Here is a 20,286-nt window from a genome sequence, read left to right as displayed (position 1 = left end):
TAAATCCAGAACAGTCATAATAGTGGGAGATATTGATTTCATGTATTCTTTTTTCTTCCTATCTGTAAAGAGTATAATTTACCTTTCTAAAACTCAAATTATTCTTTTACTTGTGGGTACCACTTGAATTCCCTTCTTTAAATAAAATGAACTTTTATTTGTTTTATTTCCAGGGAATATACATTGATTCCGCATATATACCTTTCTCTACCTTGCTGCTTTGAGTCTAACCAGTTCCTCTCTCCCTTGCAGGATTCATTCTTGTAGGGTTCTCATGAAGGTCACATGAGTGAGTGCTCAGAAGGCACTTAAAACAGCTCTTGGCAAATAGTACGTGACCTCCAAGGTTTTTCCTTTTATGGAAACTCCTACAATTATGAATACCCAATTATGATGGCTTATTATTAATAATGAATTAGTAGGAGTTATAAAAGTACACATTTTGCTCTTCCATTATTACCCAATGCCCAGCATAGGATAAAATAAGCCAAAATAGAAGTCTAAATTTTATTAAAGAATATATCTAAAATACAATATTTATTAAGTTATGATATATTATTGGAATGGAAATATACTCTGTATCACAACTATAACAATTTTTACAGATAATACTTCATATACATCTCTGTAATTCAAAAGACACTAAATTACAACATAATTCATTTTCAAGATAACATTGCTACAAATATATAAGAATTAAAAATTTTTTTCTTTAATATAACATCTCAGAATCATGAACATTTATTTCATCTGATTTACATTACATAGAATCATGACTATTTCACCTGATTTACATTACAGAGCTCAATTTATCTCATGGTATGGATTTGCACTCAATCATCCTACTTTCCTATGTTTTAAAGTTAGCATTTTTGTGAACAAAGGTCAGTGCTCATCACCCCATGTGCTATGAACAAAGTCAAGATGTTTTTTTTGCCTACTCCTTATATTATGTTCTCTAGTACAGAAAGGCTATTACCATAAGCAAAGCTCTAGTCACAGCAATTCGGTCAAGCACGACAACTGGTCAAGTTCTTCACATTTTACTAATAAGCACAACAGGTGAGAGATAAAGGATCTAGAAAACCAGATGCAAAGCAGCCAAGGTCCAATTTACCAAGGTAGATTTGTGCTTAGCTAAGGGGAAGCCCAAAGATCCACTCTTTGGCTGTGGGCTCTGGGGCCATCCTATTTGAAGGATGCTTTAATCTGTCTGTTGTGCAGGGGCTGAGCTGGGCGCCAATTGTCCACCATCAGTTCCTCAGGCTCGCCCTCCTTATTGAAATTAAGCCTGCGGAATTTCAGCATCTAAAAGGCAAAAATAAAAGGTTAAAAAATTTAAAAATACAAGTTTCCCAATAGTATTCATTTATGTGCTTATTCTCCAATATTCACCAATATTCACCATACTATGTATGTATCAACGTTCAAATTTCACTTTGGTTCCCAAGAAATATACAATCACATAAACATAATATATGTATGCTTTTAGATAACAAATCAATTTCTGGAAAATACAGACAAGATTGTTGGTGTCATCTGGAAGGAAATTGTCAGTGAGCTTGTTTTTTTCCCTTTTAATTTTAAAATCAAACATCAAAAGCCTATAAAATGCTTCTGAGATATAAAATAATAATAAAAATTCTAGATCCAAATTATAGAGTTTTGTTTTCTGCCCCAGGAAGATAAACTACTGCATCTATACTATTGGATAAAGTGGTCCCAGATCCACTAAGGGATAAGTGATTGGAGGGCATCTCTGCTTCAATGTATAGAAACACATAAATGAATCTGCCCAAACTGGGATTTCAAATCCTTGACACTGGCTGATTTTTATTCCCTTTTAACCTCGTTTTAGTTCTCTGGCCCAATGATGTGACACAGACAGCCTTCAATCAGTCTCCTACTGCTTTGAGGTTCTTTTTGCAAAGTGGTCCTTCCCTTTCCCTTCAAAAATCTTGATCTAAATGAAGAAGGGTGGTTTGGGCAGTAATAAAGCAATCCACAAATCAATAGCCTTTAATGATCTCTTTGGTCCAGTAATATTCCCTCAGTCTCAATCCTCAAAGTCAATTTCAATGTCAGTCAGCTACTGTAACATTAGTTAAATTATCCAGGATCCAAGTTCTTGTGGATCCTATTGAGGACTGTCCATTTTCTACATTTCAACTGTGGGGGGAATAGAGACAGTCGGTGGGCAGCTTCTCAGTCACTGACAGTGAACATTAATAACTTGAACCTCATAAACTATATTGTATGGGAAAGGTAAGAGTCTGTGGTCTGGGCTGTTAAAGCAATTTGGAGTGAGTTTTGATAGATACTTTTTCTCCAAGGGATGGCTTTTACTTTTGTCAGAACTCAGAAATATATTCTGATAGAAATAAAACTGCCGTAAGTTCTCATGTGAGTGAGCCATTGGCTGTGAGTTACCACTGATATTTATGTAACCTTGAATGTGAAATCTCATTGTCCAGGGTCTCAGTTTCCTTGTAGCTTACATAAAAGGTGACAGACACCTTTCTCACTTAATCCTTTACAGGGCAAACAAACTGCCTAAAGTTACGGCTAATCACAGCAAATATTTCTTGAATGCTATTTATCTGCGAAGCACTGTTATGGACGCTAGTTCCACAGCTAGAAGCAGCAGTAGGATTCAACACCAGGTCTGTGCGAATCCAAAAGCCAAGCTCCACTGCCTGGAGAAATGCTCTACCTCACTTTAGAAAACCGACCTGCTCACTGCTAACGCTGATGGGCTCCTTGAGCACAATCCAGGTCACGCATTCCAGAAGGGGAGGAGTGGTCAGTGAGCCTGGGTAGGTCCAGTAGTCCAAACTTTCGGGAAGGAGGCCACAAGGGTCAAAGTTAGTGAAGTCAGCACTCTTACCCTGGAACAAGGCAAACACACGGGTTACAAATGCCACGTGATCAGAGCGGGAGGAAGGCAGGGGAGTGGGAAAGACATATTCCTCTTTGGTTGCTAGAACTTTTTTTTTTTCTTTTAAACAGAGGTCCCATGTTTATCAGGAGACAAAGTAAAAAAGAAATTAACAGAGATATCTGACTTGGAAATACAGATGAGCAGATATGGGCAAGAGAGCCTGACTATAATTTTCACAGGTCAAATTCTCATCTTGTCCTCTGAAATCATCCCTTATCATTTCCATTGTTACTAACTGATCAGATCCAGTATTTAAAATGAAACTGCTGCCTCTCAAATAATATAATTTTAGGCCACAGTAACAAAAATATGGTATCTTAATGGGGAGATAATTGTCTTGCTATTCTATCTGATGACTAGGTCAGGACTAAAGAACCACCTTCCTTTCTGGACACTACACTTAAAGCCATAGATGCACACAGTAAGAGTTACAAGTAGAGGGACAAGGTTGTTACAAAGGAGAAAATCGTTGTATGGGAATAAAGGGCACTAAAGATAACTAGTCTGAGGGTAGGTAAAATGCTGTTAGAGAATGGGGTCAAAAGAAAGAGGGATCACATTTTTTACTTTATTTTGTTTTGTTTTACTGAGGTATAATTAACACATAACATTATATTACCTTCAGGCGCCCAACATAATGATTTGATATTTGCATATATTGCAAAATGTTCACCACAATTAAGTGTACTTGTTAACACATAACAGTCTGTTACCATGCCTAGTTACTAATATTTTTTCTCTTATGATGAGAACTTTGAAAATCTACTCATAGCAACTTTCAAATATGCAATGCAATATTATTAATAGTCACCATGCTGTACATTATATCCCCATGACTTATTTATTATTATTATTTTTAAAGATTTTATTTATTTATTTATTTAAAGAGAGTGAGAGAGAGAAAGCACGAGAGGGGGTAGGGTCAGAGGGGGAAGCAGACTCCCCGCTGAGCAGGGAGCCTGATGCGGGACTCGATCCCGGGACTCCAGGATCATGACCTGAGCCAAAGGCAGTCGCTTAACCGACTGAGCCACCCAGGTGCCTGATTTATTTATTTTGTAACTGGAGGCTTGTACCTTTTGACCCCCCTCAGCTACTTCCTCCCACCTCTGATAACCACCAATCTGTTTTCTGTATCTAGGAGCTCACTTTTTTGTGTTTTTGTTTTTGTTGTCTGTTTTTTAGATTCCACAGATAAGTGGGATCATATGGTATTTGTCTTTTTCTGTCTGACTTATGTCATTTATCCTAATGCCCTCAAGGTCCATCCACATTGTCATAAATGGCAAGATTTCCTTCTTTTTTATGACTGGACAATATTCCACTGTACATATATATGTGTATATATATATATAGTGCACATTTCTTTATCCATTCATCCATTTTTGGACAGTTAGACTATTTCTGTATCTCGGCTATTGTAAATAATGCTACAATGAACATGAAGGTACATATATCTTTTTAAATTAGTGTTTTTGAATCAGGTTTATTCCACATGATTCAAAGGGTTCAGCTAGGAGTAATGAGTGAGATTTTCAGAAGATAAATGTGACTTCAGTTTGAAAATGAGCATTATAAAGCCAGGGCTGACCTTGGTGATTGTATTTAGCAGATGTTCAATGACCTAAACGTGGCTCTGCCGTAGTGAGAATTTAAACATGGGGATGGATTATTCTTCATACTCACCATTGCATCTCCTACGTTAACAAAGTGACTGGCACAGAGTAAGTACTCAACAAATATCTGCTGCGTGAATAAGTAAATAATTTGACCAGATGATCTTTCAATTTCCTTGCAGTCATGAGAATTCTTTGACTCTTATAATATGAATGTTCAAATGATGGGGAAGCAAGATTAAATAAATGTAAGTCTTAAAATTATGCTAGCATTAGGATCAACTTTTGGATATAGAAAAGTTAAATGAATATATAAGCAACATTTTACTTCTATTAACTCCTCATCGAAACACCACATGTCAAACCAAGACTATTCATTTTGATCCAAAAAATTTCCTAAAACCAGTGGAATAAAAAAAAAAAATAGGTACTCTATCGAGGTGGCAAAAAATTCAACTGTACCTTTGTTTTTATAGAACCCAGTGCATCAAGGACTTTTTGTAGGCCTGGTCTGGCATCACCAATCTATAGGAAGACACAACATATAAGGTACTGTAATCCGGTTGGTGCTACATCAGTGATGATTTGAGCAGCTCTACCATAAAATGTTTCCAAGTAGTGCACCAAAGTCTCCCACTTGCTACCTGCCACCCAGCTAGCCATCCTACTCTGATTACATTGGCACCATGAACTTCCCCACTTTCGCTGACCACTTTCCTCCAAGTCCCCCCTGACCCCATCCCATGGTTCCCCTGATCCACCCTCTAAAAATCACCAGTGACCTCTAACTGACTTCCAACTGCCAAAACAAAGAACACTGTTCAAGTGCTTACCTTAATCTTGCAGGATTTTATACTATTGACTTCTCTCCTTTTTGAAATTCTCTGTCCTTTGGCTTTCCTTCTGCCCTCCAGCCTCAGCACTCTCCCTTAACTCTTGTATTCCTTTTTAGTCTTTTCATTAGCATCTTTCCCACTGCCTTAAATGTCTTAATATTTTGCAGCTTCTCAGGACTGCATGCTCAGCAGCTTTATCATCTCCCTCTTCATGCTTTCCTTGGATGATTTCATATTCACATGTAGCTCCCACCTTGACATATGATGTCAGGCCCCATGCATCTCCAGCCTTTCTTCACTTGCTTTACAACTGTCTGGAGGGCAGCTCAACCTATATGTCCCACTGTTGCCTGAAATTCTCCAATATTGAGTTACTGCCCCTGAGCCCTCCAAAACTTGATCTTAATTTCGCAGTCTATCAAGAAACAGTACTATCCAGTTAAGGATGAATTTTAAAACAAAAACCAGTAGTCATCTGAAGTATACCTCTTCTTCCTTTCACATTTCCCATGTATACACCCTTCACATTTACATATAAATAGCACCTAATGAATACCTCTCAGATTGTTTCTTTGTCTTCCATCTCCTCAATCTAGCAGACATGGAGGGGGACAGAAGCCTCAAAATACTTTGGAGCCAAAGGCATTTCCTCGGCTCTTTGTAGAATGTCCTATTATGAATGTTCTGTTTGGTTAATCTTTCTCAAAAACAGGGAAAAAAAGAATTTGGGCCATCAACTAACCTTCAAAAAAATACCTAAAACAGCAAGTCCATCAGGTTGCTGCACAGCTTTTCCAAACTCCCCATATTTGGTGTTCCAGTGAACCAAGTGAAGCTAAAGCAGTGGGAGACAAAACCACAATGAATGATACACATAATAAATCTTACAGATTTTATCCAGTGATCTTTTCTTCACAGCTAGAGGTTATTAAAGAAAGTGAACATGTGGATAATTTAAAATATAAACTTTTCTTTCATTTTAATTCTAATTATCCACTATTTGGCATAACAGCAAGTGACTTTGTCAACTCTAAGACAAAGAGTTACATATTCTTGCGGGAAGACACAAAATTTATTTCTAGATTTATATTAAAACAGAATCCTCCAATTGGAATTCATTTTACTTTTTGCAAATGATGTCCTTGGAAGTAGTAGAGAATGTTTTGCACTATTAATTGTAATACCACAAATAAAAGTTATAAGAAGTAAATGTGAAGGTCCTTTGTAAAAAAAAATGGTTCACTTGGATTGAGTCGAATTTACAAAATTAAGGTTTTGAAATTAATGCTGAATATCAATTTATATCTTTCCCTGGAAAGCAAAAAAGCATATCTTACCTCTGCAGCATATTTCTTTTTATCCACAGTATGCTCAGAACCTTGCCCATCAGATGAACCCCAGTGAAAGTGAAACTGAATCAATCTGTAAGTGCCAGTGAGGGGTCCTCCTTTCAGCACTAAAATTTAAAATATATATATATATAATATATGTATATGTATATTATACATGTGCATATGTGTGTATGAGTGAATATGTGCATATGAATGCATATACATACACACAATCACGTGTATACACACATATACATACATATGCACATGAAACACACACAGTACTAAATATTACAATCTAACTTAATCCTGTTTCATAGTTCTGAATTAATGCTTATAGCAACATTTTTGCTCTGTGAAAATTAAATCCAGACTCAAGTTTAGTCTATAGTGCTGAACAAAGTCATTTCAGCTGGCTTTTCTCCTCACTTGTGTTGTCTAGAAGGATGGGTGCTTCTCCCATCTGTTTTCTGAGCACAGTGATACTTCTCTTCTGGGTTTGGTTTGGAGTCATAGGTGCTGGTTCAGAGAGAGGAAGTTTTAGATGGAGTTATTAAGTCCTCTGTGAATCACTGAGGAAGGGCCCATGTAGCTGCTTGCCGATGCAGTTCTGTGGCACATGCTGACAAACGTGGGAACCTCTGCTCTACATGGCCCAGCGGCTGTCCTACCACTTGCTTTGCTAACCTCTGAGGCCTGTTCTTACGTGACAGAATTTGTGAAACTGTAAGCATTCTATTGATCTTAGTAGAATATCCAATTTTCCTTGCTCTGGCTTTCCAAATTCTGAAGAATTTGGATTGTCACTGGTACTAACTAGTTTTGTCCCATTAAAAAATCTTTTTTAAGATTTATGTATTTATTTGAGAGAGAGAGAGAGAGAGTTGGTGCACAAGTAGGGGGAGGGGCAGAGGCAGGGGGAGAGGGAGAAAGCATCTCAAGCAGGCTCCGTTGGAGCCTGATGGGGGCTCCATCCCCGGACCCTGAGGTCATGACCTGAGCCAAAACCAAAAGTCAGCTGCCTAACCAACTGAGCCACCCAGATGCCCCTCCCAGTAGATTTTTTATTGAATATTTCTGACCCTAATTTCCTCATCTGTAAAGTGGATATGTTCGATTGTTTATTACTTCACTAAGAATTTGTTGATCATCTAACAAATTCAGTACTCTATTGTCTCCAAAACCTTAAAATTCTAACTTTAATAACTGTCTTAAGATTCTACTATTCTGGTATTAATGGGACTTTGTTAGAGTAAAACACAAGACAGAAGAATATGACTAGATGTCATCTTCTTAGACCACAGTCCATTTGCAGATAATTAATGAGTTGTGTGTTACAGAAAATTAAAATAGTATGAAATCAGTTTCTCCCATCCTCCCCATAAAACTTTTTATTTAAGTTAAATGTATTAATGAAATTTTACCAATATATTTAAAAGATTTTAAAATTTAATTTAGTTCTACAATCTGTTGTTATAAGTGTATTTTATTAGCTTTGAGTTATAATTCTATAAAATAATGAACCTAAACTTACTTTGGCTTTGCAAAACAAAGCGACAAAGTCTGTAAAATCAAGTTTGCTTAACTTCACCCAAATACACATAGATGGTAGCAATACCCATTCATCTAACCAAAGTAAAAAACAGAGCTGGCTGGAAGACATTTAGGCCTTTCTTATGGTTCTTAATACAATCTCTGGTTGCCATCTCTGCCTTACAATAGGCCAGGAGAAAAAAAGAAGGAATAAAAAAAAAGGAAAAGAACCAATTATAAGTGGTGTTACAGATCTGGTAAGAAACACCAATTTGGATATATTCTGATAAGATCACATCTTTTGAAACTTAAAAACAAATTATTGTAAGTTTCTTTTAATCTAATTATTCTGTAAGGAAAGAATTAGCCTTATCTGCCCCCAACTCTAAGCTTTTTCAAAAACAAGAGAATTCCCATTTTTCATGATGATATAACCTCAAAACAAAATATATACTTATGAAATAAATTGGTACTGAAATAATTCCTTTATAATAACTTTAAAGCTACTAATTGGCTGATCCCAAAAAGCAAATATCCTCTGTAACATCATTAATTCTACCAAGTGGCAAAATAAACGAAATAACACCATATTAAGCATTCAAGATATAACTTATCTTTCTAAATGTATCTCCTTTCCCTTGTGAAGAATCATATCAGAATCTTAAATTTTAAAAATAATAAAGCTGATCTGCTGTTTCTTATTCTTATTCACTCCCTTGTAGATCTTAAGATTCCAGCCTAATTTACTTATTTCGGAGAACGTTTAGAATTAGGCAAGAATGTATATGAGTTTTTATTAAATAAGCTTTGCTAATATTTAAAAAATGCTCGAGGTTCAATGATTAAACTCGCTCAGTGCCAATCTATTATTACCAGACACCTGTTTTAGCTCCTGTTAAAATAAAACTATGTTGCTATGTAGATTAGAAGCCCGTCATACCTAGGAGAGGTTATTAAATTCTTAAAAATAAGTTGCTACAAAAAGAAGCATTTCTCCTCTTCTTCAGCTAGTTAGTTATTTCTCAAAGTCTTAGCATGGAGTTTAGTCAATGAAGTCCTCCCAAAAACATTGTTATAATAATCACTACAAACTCAAATAAAGGTAGCATATATTTTTTTTATTTGTGAAATAAAAAAAAAACATTTGGTTGAAAGATAGGGAGCTTGCACTTTTTGCAGAACTATTTATTTACTTACTTGGATGGCTACATGCCATGTCCAAACTGCCCCAGTTTAAAATGAAGTCTGTTTTTCTGATGCAAAAATAATTTGAAAAAATAGCAGAATCTGTAGACTCAGTATATGTTTCCTCTTTAAAATCCAGCCCTGCTAGTGAGGGCTCTGAAGAGTCAATGATTATTATATCACAGCAATGTGTTCCACAGGGATGGAGAGATACAAATGGGGTTTTCTACCAGGATATCTTTTTCAAGTTTCCTAAAACTTAATTTAAATCCAAATCTCAACACCAAGAGCTCCAGCTAATTTTAATTTCGATGGTCCGCCATCAGTTATACGTACTGCATGCATAACACACAAAATAAGCACTAACTATATTATATGTTATCCTATACATATTACTTAGGGAAATTATGTTTTCCTATACATATTTTCCTATACATATTCATGTATAGGAATCCTGTTTTCCTATACGTATTACTTAGGGAAATTATGTAAATTATATTATTTGTGAAAATTAAGACATTCACTCCAGTAATAAGTAAGACTACACAAATTAAAAACTGAAAATTTAACATTTTTAAATTTTTTTTCCTAATCACTTTATTATTACTTAACATAAGATGTATCCAAATAACAAACTAAAGACCTTAATGAATACAAAAAATTTCTCTTAAATCCAAAATACAAATAAGCCATTTCCAATAATCTTTAGTTTAAAATTCATATTTAAGGGATTTCTTATTAATGAAGTAAAGGACTAAGTCTACTAAAAATGTGGTATTTTTCAGCAGGTAAACAATCTTCTTTTATGAATAATTTGAAAATTATTAAATCATGCATTGCTGTTTTGCTTTTTTAGCAGTAGCCAATATTCCTAGGGTTGACATACTAAAATCAAGAAAATGAATGAGGAAAAGATGTCCACAATCCATTTCTTTTAAATAGTGAGATGTTTAGCTGTCACTTTCACTAGGGTAAACAACAATTAAAAATCAAGAGAACAGAAGTTTTTAGTTTCAGGTATATGGAAATTATATGAGAGTAAAAAAAGAAAAAAGAAACTTTTGACATAAACAATTAAATACAGTATTTAGAATGGTTTGGTCAGTTTTATAAATACTTAGGTTTCTGCTTACTCCATTAACAGTATGCATGGCAAACCCGTTCACTTGCTGTTATTTTGTTTCCTTTTAACTTAAAATTATTCATGGAAGGATAATTTTAAAGTTTCAAAAGCAAGTCCTTGAAAATCAAGCAAGACTCATGTATGAAGTTCTATTATGTCATACAGGCAGTGGTTTGCTTGAAATGATCATAGGTAAGCTGTCTGTTTCCTTCTTTATTTCTTGAAATAATATAAACAGATAAAAATATTTCCATTTCTAAAGAACAGAAATGATATGAAAGTTGTATATGGATGGGCTCAATAATTTCGGGCATTGGTTTTTCAGTATTTGCCTCTAAGATTGCCATAAAGCAGGAGAGTTTTAAACTCATTAAAAGTTAATGAGTTAGCAGCAGTTAATAATTTGACTAGTATTCTTTTCTCCCAGATAAAGCTAGTAATAAAGGAACTCAAGCAGAGTTATTTTTTAATAATTTTTTGAAAGCCTAATGGGATTAGCAATTTTTCATTAATTAAAGGTGGTTTATTTTTAAAGGAATTGAGAAGATTGATGAGAGCTTCCAGTTAAAGACTATTATCCCCACATTTTTTTATTAACTCCGCACTTAAAAAGAATTCTCTCAAGCGTAAATATACTAATAAACTCAACCAGCTCAGTTCCTGATACCTTAGTACTCAAGTTCGAGTCTAAGATAATATTTAGGATATATTTGAAAACAAATCTATGAGAAGTCCTAGAAGGCTGAAATCTCACTGAAATAAAAATCAATAAAATGAACTGAAGCACTTAAGTGTAGAAAACAAGACATAACAGATATCTAAAAATGTTAATGCCATTGGAGTAACTCCTAGCAAAAAGTTGTTGATTTAAAATATCGAGTGACCAAAATGAATGTTATTTTTAGACTTAAATGTATAGAAAAGCATATCAATTTTTAAAAGCATGGTATGTACACATTAAATATTAACTATGGTTATCATCCACACTTGATCTTAGCCAAAAGGCCGAGAAAGATTCTCATTCAACTTCCTTTTTTAAGTGATGGGCATTGAGTCTCACAACGACAAACCAGAAAGGAGATGACTAGCAAGTTACTTAAACTCCTTAGCATTCTGTTTCCTCATGTTTATTTTAAATGAATTTGACTGGAGTATCTCCATCACCTGTTTTAACCTGAGAGTCTAAGATTCTTTTAAAAAAAAGTCTAAAGGGTGTTTCTCTGCATGGTATGATTGTTTTATTCTATAGATGGGTTTTTCCTCAATGCCAACATTTTAACATAGTCTGCGTCCTAGGAAAAAAAATGCTTCCTTGTTTAACCAAAACAACTGACAATGTTGAAGAGGTTTGGGCAAAGTTACAAAGGGATCTTTCTTACATAAAAGAGAGCAGGTCATTCTAACATTAACTCTTCCTTGTTTGACAGAGTAAATACTGCACTCTCTCAAATCCCCGGGTCTTTCCAAATTCTCTTTGCCTGGAGTCTCCTCCAAGACACCAAAATCCTTCGAGCCTCAGCACAAGTTTTATTGACCCTGGAAAGTCTCTGCTGACTTACACAGGACGACTCCTAAGTCTCTTTCAGGTTTCCATTATTCCTTGGAATGGAACAATGTATGTCTTTGTGGCGCTTGCCAAAGTCACTCTCCACATCTGTAATTCCTGTGTCTTTCTACTGGATGTTTCCCCAGCACGAGTTCTAGGAACACAGGAAAGAGACCAGGCCTCTATCCTGCCTTCATGGTACCTAGCTGACCTTGCATTTAATTGGTGTTAGGAAGGGTTTTCTTGTGGTTGTTATTGTTTTATAAGAACTGAGAGAATAACACGTGTGTCTTTAAAGACATGGGTTTGAGACCCAATTGGAACCACTTTTTTCACAGTCTAGACATGGCTTTAATAAGATATGTGTTACTCACCAGGAGAAGTAGTTAGAAAAGTGTGGCTAGCTCTAATCAGTTACTGCCTGTGTAGAAATCCATCAGAACTTGACATATTCATGCCAAAACACAACTATATAATAACATCACATATAACATCAGTACACACTTTAATATGATAAATGGGATGTTCAGGAACATATAAAAATAAAATTTTTAAATCCCATCAAGGGATGGCAGGTAATCTCACAGCTCATTAGAAACTTTCTTCAGAAATCTTATCACAGGTGGGATTGCTAGGGCAATTGCCTAATAAAAGCAGTCAAATGATATGAAGACATGGAAACAGCAATGGTCACTTAGTGTGGAGTTATTATGTGCCAGGTGCTGGGCTAGGTGCTTTATATCTACTGTCCCATTTAATCCTTCCTCTGTGGTAGATATTACTGTTACCCCAATTTTACAGTTAAGGAAATTAAAAATTAGAGAGATTAAGTTGCTATTGTTCCCAGGGCCACTGAGCTAGTTAGTGGCAGGGCTGGAACTTGATCCCATGACTGTCTGACCCCATTCTAAGCTTACAGTTGCTTTACTAAATGCTGAAATCCACTTTCCAGGAATAATATACTACTGGAACAATTATTTCATGATCAGATTTGTAAAGAACATAGGGAATTATCTCATCCGGTTCTATTTGTTAGACATTTGTTTCCTCCTTGTTCCAAAAAAGTACTCAATTTCTATGTAGCATCCAATGAGATATATAACTGATGGACATAACATTCACTGAAAACAGTGATCTCACTGGCAACATTGAAACATACATTCACTGCGTCTCTTTTTGTAGAAGTCGATAGCTAAAGACTAAAATAGCTCACTTTTTTGGTCTTTAAATAACTAAATGTGAAATTTTATAGCATCCTTTTTATACGTACAATACCACCAAGACCTATGGTCTTGTCCTATTATAATCAAAATATACAGTATCCTTAACAGGAAAGAAAAATATTTGTTTCCCTTATCTTTAGCCTAATCACTTGAGCATTGTTTCTTCGGAGTGGGAGGCTTACTTGGGAAGACAGTGTAGCAGAATGATTGCAGGAGTGTCTTCAGTGAACATCCTCTACTAAATCTAATCAAAGTCTAATTAGTCATTACACTATGCCAGAATGTGTGTGCATGTGTGTGTACTGGGGGGAGGTGCACACAGGGCACAAGTAGGTTGAAAACATTTCTTAGATGATCTCCACATCATCCTCCATCAAACTGTCTTCCAGAATCACTATCTCAGAAATCCAAGTATCAAAAAGAAAAATTTTAAAGGGGAGAGGAGGGATTTTTTCCAAACTGGACCAAATACATTGGATAGCTACTAAAAAAGAATGGTCAACTTCGTTATAGTGGTTATAATTACACATTATATATTAGTACTATCGGTCATTACTCCAAAATTTTGACAGCATTATTGAATGCGTCCCTGTTTGTGTTCCCTTTTTGCCCCATGCTCACCCCCCTCCCATACCAACACCACTCATTATGTGTTTGCAATGACCTTCAGAGGAAAGCACTCAGGAAAATAGGGCATTGGCAATTAAACCAACCAGTGGGCAAAGAAAGCTGCTACCATGTCTGAATGGGATTGTTCTCCTGTTTCTAAATAAGAAAAAAGAAGCATTCAATGGGCATTCTGTAAATAGCTCCAATACAGATAAATTACGGTAATTGGTTTAGTCAGCAATGGGCCAGGTGGGTCAATGCCCACCAACTCTAAAACATCTTCATTTGTGGAATGTCTTTCTGGGTGCATATCAAAATATACTGCCACCTCTTATCACATTTGTATCCATAAATGCAATGTTTCAAAAAATTTCACTATTTTAAATAGTGAGGTTTTCATCACTCCCCTCATTGCTGCCTTGAAGAGAGCACTAAGGTGTACTTTTATTGGATAAAACCAATTCCGGAAAGCAAATATTTTAGAAAGAATCGTAAAAGTTCAGTTTTTGCAAATCTCATCCTTGCTGATCTTCTCTTCCTGGCGACCTTGATTTCTGTGACTTTTCACAAGCAGGTCACAGTTATTCAATGCCCTATATAGAAACCAGGAATTTTATAGGGGAGCAACAGTCCCAGGCCACTTCAAAGTAATTAGCCTATTTCTCAGAGCCTGGGACCTAATGAAGATTAGCAAAGTTGCATCTTAGAGTACTGAGACTGAGACAAACAGTGGTATTAAGCCACTGCTCCTGATTCCTCCCATTAAGCTGGGAAAATAGTCACTGGGTAAAAGGCACAAGTTATTTTTTAAACACTGACCTGCTTTGTCCTGTGAGTCATCAAATTCCACGTTGAAAGAGTGACCGTTGTTGAGGATCCTCCGAGAAACCGCTTGCTCGTAGGAAGGACACAAAGACTTCAGGGCAGGGTCATGAAGGGCTGCTTTGGTGTCAATGTCAACAGGGGACTGGCGCTCTCCCTTGGCAATGGGGAAGTCCTTATGCCAGTTCTCTGGTCCTAGCGTTCAGAAGAGACCTGTGAATCCCCCAGTGTTGGGAAGGGCACACCCAGCCCCTAGAAAGGGGCAGTGATTCTGGAGCCAATCTGCTCCGTTCTTATTTTGGTGGCACCACTTAGCTGAATACCTCTGGCAAAACCCTTAATTCGTGCCTCAGTTTCGTCATTTGCATTATGGGGTAATAACATCTGCATCGTAGAAGTTGTGAGAATTGGAATCAATACATGAAAGGTCATTGAACAAAGAGTGAGTGCCATGTGAATATTACCTATGTTTACCCTCATTTTATTGAATTCAGCAACTGAAATTGCGCAGACACTACTGTCAGGGCTTGTGGATAGCATTTAGGATATTCAAGCTCATTTAAGATTGGAGCAGATTGGGATTTCTCCCTAGTGTCCTACTGAATGTAAAGGCCGAGTCACTGCTCAGGCCCGGGCACCTCTCTTGTAATCATCAGGATCCCTACTACCTGGGAAGCCCCACACCACCCCCAGATGCGCAAGGTGCTCCAGACGCATCTTTCTCTTACGTCGGTTGACTCTGAAGAACCCAGATCGGTAGCCATGATAAAACCGGGTTTCTGGTGACCCCCTAACATTAGGAGATAAGAGATGATGGGGAAACTCAGAAATCACCCCAGTGGATTCAAACCAGCCCACGAAAATGCCCCGGGACAGTTCGTGTTGAGCGCCTTAGCCACAGGTGGTGCTGAGAATGAAGTGTGTAGGGGGGGAGGGGGGCCCCCTAATTTTTCTGCAAGCAATAACTAAAATTTTCCCATTACAAGCCTTCCTCGCTTCCTCCTAGGTCGGGTTTGGATAGTCTCCGGCTCGGGACCCGGGGACAACTGTCCTCCAGTCCCGACGCTGAGGCTGCGCTCCTCCTCCCTCGGGCCCTGCGCGCCACAGCTGGACGCAGGGATTCCTCGACAGTGACCTCGGGGGCTGGGGCAACGCGGGCATCCCAGGGCCGGGGAGCAGCGGGCGGCGCAGACTCGGGCGCACACCTTGCCTCGCGTGCTCCGACTAGCCGCGGTAAACAGCAGGTGCGAGCCGTGCGGGGCCGGGGCCGAGATTGGGGCCCCGGGCGCCGCCGCCGCGCCGCCCTCCGCCGGAACTCACCGTTGTGCTTGCTGTATCCCCAGTGATGGGCCATGGTCGCGGCGCCGCTGGTCGAGGCAGGTCAGGAGTTGGCGCCGTTGTAGCGGCGGCGGCTCGGGCGCCTGCACCGTGTGTCCGCGGGTCGCGCCGTCACCGGCTTTTATAGGCTCCCGCCAACTTCGTGTTCAGGGGCGGCTTGGGGGAGGGAGCCTCGGGTGGACCTGGATGAGGGGAGGAGGAGGTGACGGCGGAGGTGATCTCCCAGTGCTTGGGGCGGGTCAGGAGGGCGAGGCACCGGGGGCGGGGAGAACGCCCTCTCGGCGGGCGCTCAGCTGGGCTCAGGACCTCCTCTCCTGCCCCGCGGCTCCCCTCGGCCCGCGGCCCGGGCCGCGAGTCCCTGGGCTGGCAACGAGGCTCCAAGCTCTCGGCGCGCGCGGTGGCGGCGGCGGCGGCTCCCGGGTTCCTGGGTGGGACTGGGGCTGGCAAGCGTCTAGGAGCACCCCATCCCCCTCCTGGGCGCGGAGTCTGGCGGCCGCGCTGACTGCTCGGGACCCGGGCCCCTGGTGCCTTTCATCCGTCGTCCGCATTGTGACCGCATCGCTGGCCTCAGAGCCCTCCCGCCCCACCCTATTGGCCCCACCCGCGCCGGGGTCTCCAGCCCCGCGGGTTTACTCCTTGGTGTCCCCGGCCCGGGACTGGCAAGCTAGGTTAGGAGCTATGACCTTGGGGCAAATAGGGATACGGTCCCTGAGGCTCTGGGGAGCCAGCAGCTTCGGGTACTGAGAGCCACGCGCCCCCTGCTGGACGGCCGTGGAATAAAGCGAGCAAGAGGAGCGAGAGTCTGTTCTGCCCTTAGTCCACACTGAGGCAAGCATGGGAGATTGCGTTTCCTTGCATGCTGTCAGGGTATCGTATGAAGTGCTAATCTCTTCCTACCTTCCTCCTTCTCTTTAAAAAATTAACTTTGCGGGAAAGACTTCTTCGCTGAATACATATTAATTTAAAATTTGTTCCCCAAAACTTCTAAAACAAATCACTTTTCTCAGAGAAATTAAGTAAAAGAATTTCTTGCAAAGAGGTGAGAACTTTCCCTGGCTGAAAAAGGAAACTTAGTATCTGGGATACGTAAGAAATAATTCCCCCCCCCAAAAAAACTGAGAGGACTTTGTGGGGCAAAATGGGCCACCTTCTTCTTATACATACACACATGTATTTATGGTTGTACTGAAATGAAAATTAATATTTTAATATTATATATTTCAACATTTTCTTTGATGTATTTTTGTTTTTACCTTCTGACTTGAAAAGAAAACATTTTATTGACATCCTAAAGTGTTGTGGGCTTGAAGCAATGTCCTTACTGTACCTAATAGAAAAGTCAAGACTGTTTTTAGGTGGGGACAGAATTCATTTTGTCCTTCAAGGGACTTTGCCACAAAAATGGGAGGATGATTTTCTGTCTTGTGGATCTCTGTGATCTTTGAGTGATCGTATTAAGGTTAAAATTGAAGAAGCAGGAACAGTTTTATACAATTCTATCAGCCTTGACTTCATATTACTTTTACAGATAAAGGAATAAATTATAACACTAATATAAGTTTCTGTAATGTTGATCTCAAAATCTTTATTTACTACATATTTCAGTCACAAATATGATTCATGTTTAGATTTATTTGTTTTTGTCCTAAGATTCTAGAAAAGTGTGTACCTTTGGTTTTCGGAGGAAGAGAAGTCTTTTCGTTATGTCACAGTGAATTCTTAGGCAAGAGGAACAATGAACCATTTTTGGTTTCTAGGACCATCACAAAATGTAGTTTGTAATTAAGAAAAACTTTTTATTTGTGCCTCTCTAACTACATAGTCTCTCATGGGGCTCAGTGAAATAATTTTGATTCTTTGCACAATTTCAGGATATTTATTTAACTCAAAAGGAGAGGGCTTTGCAGTTGCTATGAGACTCTTCTCTAGGCCCTGGTGATGTAAAATTGACAAGTACCAGGAGTTGAGAGTTGAGTAAAGTGAGTTCTAAAGATTCTGTGAAGGTAAACAGGCTATTAGGCTGGTATCCTTGCCTCTCAGGATACCAGCTGGATTGTGGCTTTACAAACATAGAGGTAATAGGAGCATATTTTGATTTTTAATATCTCCAAAACTTCAAACATGACCAAATTGCAGTTAACCAAGTAGAGTTTTAGTATTCAAGTTTCCCCTTTCTCTTTCACTTGTAGAGAATGAACTACTTCTCAATGGAGCAGGCCCTCACCACAGAGCTGCTACTGGGGAGAATGTCATGTGCTCACTGCAGGGCAGAAAGTGGCTCACCTTTGTATACTCAGCAGAGATCTAAAAAATGTTTTTTAACATTTTTTATGTTATAGTGATTGTGTTAGCATTTATTTCTATCCAGTTTTTTAATATCTTTCTTTATTTGTATTTCTTTATTTTATGATGATGATGGCTTTATGCCTTCATGTAGATCATTCAGAATCTAACTTTATTTTACTGAGCATTCTTAGCGGACAGTTGTGATTTAGTTACATGGAAAAAGACTACTCTAATACTGGATTTTTTAAAACAAAATGAATAGTTATCATACACCCACGTTTCTACTAGAGGGAAGGACTGGTTCAGAATAATTCTAAGTAAACTGTATAAGTACTTGAATAAAAGTGCTTTTTTTCTACCCCAGGAGGAGAAAAAATGGCAGGCTGTATATCAGGAAAATATAATACAAAAATCTTGAAGACTGCGTTCTAATTATTATAATAAAAAAGTTTCTAACATATTAATCTTGGTAAAAATATAAAATAAAATGGAAAAGTGCTTTTCCCCCCAAAAGTAAAGATATTGTTAATATATTCTACAAAGTGAGATATACATGGTTTATTAATGTTTAACCATAAAACCAATAAGATAATAAAGAGCCAGATAGTCTCATGTTTGTTACAATTATAGTATCAAAGTGAATATGGAGGCTAAGAGCCACTCCCTTCTTGGGGCTTTTATAGGTCTTTACACACACATCCCTCTATCTTAGTATTTGTGACACAGCATTCTAATCAGACACCTTATCGTAATCATCAAGTTGTAATCCACCACCCCAAAGAGCTGTTGGCTGCTCATTTGTAAAGCAGAAATGATGACACCCACCCCCAGCTCAGAGTTGTTGTGAGGATTCAGTTAGTGACTACTATAAATTACCTGCTACATGAAGGCATTCAGTAACTAACTAGTGGTTATTCAGTTCCTCCCAGACAGTGCTAAACTATTAGAATATAATGTAATGAATGTAGAATTAAATACCTGGGCAAGGTCCAAGGGAATAACTAAGGAGAATGATCTTCCAGAGATACAGGTGTTTTTGTTGGGGGGATGGAAGACTGCTCGGGTCATGGAGACGTCCACGCTAGCACACTTGCATTTTTTTTTTTTTTAATTAAACTGAGCGCCCTGAGGTTGGGAACTGTATCCCATTATTCACCTCTGGATCCTAGGTACCTACCATGTTTTTGTAAACTGAGCCCCAGGACACAAGTAGTAACTACCCAAGAATTCTCTTTGAAATTATGTAGTCGTTAATCCAAATGGAGGTAATTTCAGTTTTCTCTTTGCAGAAATCAGTCACTTAACGAATAACGTGCTGAAATTATACTTGCTTTTGAATCTGGGCTAATTCACTAGTCCTCTGACCTCGGGCCAATTGCTTGCTCTTGCAAAGATTGAGTTTCCTCATGTGTAAAGCTAGGATATTAATAATGTCTACCTCATAAAGGTGTGGTGAAGACTATAGGAGATAATTCATATAAAGGATTTAGCACAGTGCCAATAATTAGAGCTTGATAAACGTTAGTTATCATTTTTACTATTATACGTTTTTGAGCTCCAATTACGTGCTTAACGTTTTTAGGTACTACAGAAGCTGTAAAAGCTTTAGTCATCTATCCATTCATTCATTCAGCAAGTCTATGAAGTACTATAATGTGCCAGGCATCAGCCCAGGGGGTATAGCCATGAACCAGATCAACAGGATCCTTGCCCTCGTGGAGCTTAGGTGGGGATGGATGGGGGTAGTATACAATAAATAAATAAGCAATAAAAAAGTTAATTTCCAATACTGGTAATTACTACAAAGAAAATAAAGCAGGAATGACGCAGAAAATTATGAAAGGGAGATGTTACTGTAGACACAGTCAGTGGTTATGGAAACTCTGGTGAAGGAAGT

The 20,286-nt window shown here is 38.3% G+C and overlaps 2 protein-coding genes across 2 annotated transcripts in view; one reads left to right on the top strand and one right to left on the bottom strand.

The window, feature by feature from the left end:
* Nucleotides 1-725: 725 nt before the first annotated feature.
* CA2 (carbonic anhydrase 2) lies at nucleotides 726-16,594 on the bottom strand. Its single transcript, XM_025870793.2, has 7 exons — nucleotides 16,086-16,594; nucleotides 14,763-14,960; nucleotides 6,731-6,849; nucleotides 6,136-6,228; nucleotides 5,020-5,082; nucleotides 2,733-2,888; nucleotides 726-1,308 (listed from the first exon to the last, which is right to left on the bottom strand). The coding sequence occupies exons 1-7, from the start codon at nucleotides 16,117-16,119 to the stop codon at nucleotides 1,189-1,191; spliced, it is 783 nt and encodes a 260-aa protein (XP_025726578.1). The 5' UTR covers nucleotides 16,120-16,594; the 3' UTR covers nucleotides 726-1,188.
* Nucleotides 15,579-20,286, top strand: part of LOC141372707 (uncharacterized) — a 16,450-nt gene continuing 11,742 nt past the window's right edge. The window contains exons 1-3 of the mRNA XM_073892667.1: nucleotides 15,579-15,687; nucleotides 15,772-15,895; nucleotides 15,932-16,931. Coding sequence (XP_073748768.1) covers nucleotides 15,579-15,687; nucleotides 15,772-15,895; nucleotides 15,932-16,847 — 1,149 coding nt within the window. The 3' untranslated portion in view covers nucleotides 16,848-16,931. The remainder of the gene's footprint in view (nucleotides 15,688-15,771; nucleotides 15,896-15,931; nucleotides 16,932-20,286) is intronic.

The sequence above is a fragment of the Callorhinus ursinus genome, unplaced genomic scaffold, assembly GCF_003265705.2.
Source record: "Callorhinus ursinus isolate GAN/ISIS: 27379988/994484 unplaced genomic scaffold, GSC_fseal_2.0 scaffold5, whole genome shotgun sequence".
Lineage (NCBI taxonomy): Eukaryota > Metazoa > Chordata > Mammalia > Carnivora > Otariidae > Callorhinus > Callorhinus ursinus.
This window is presented reverse-complemented; position numbering and strand designations above follow the sequence as displayed.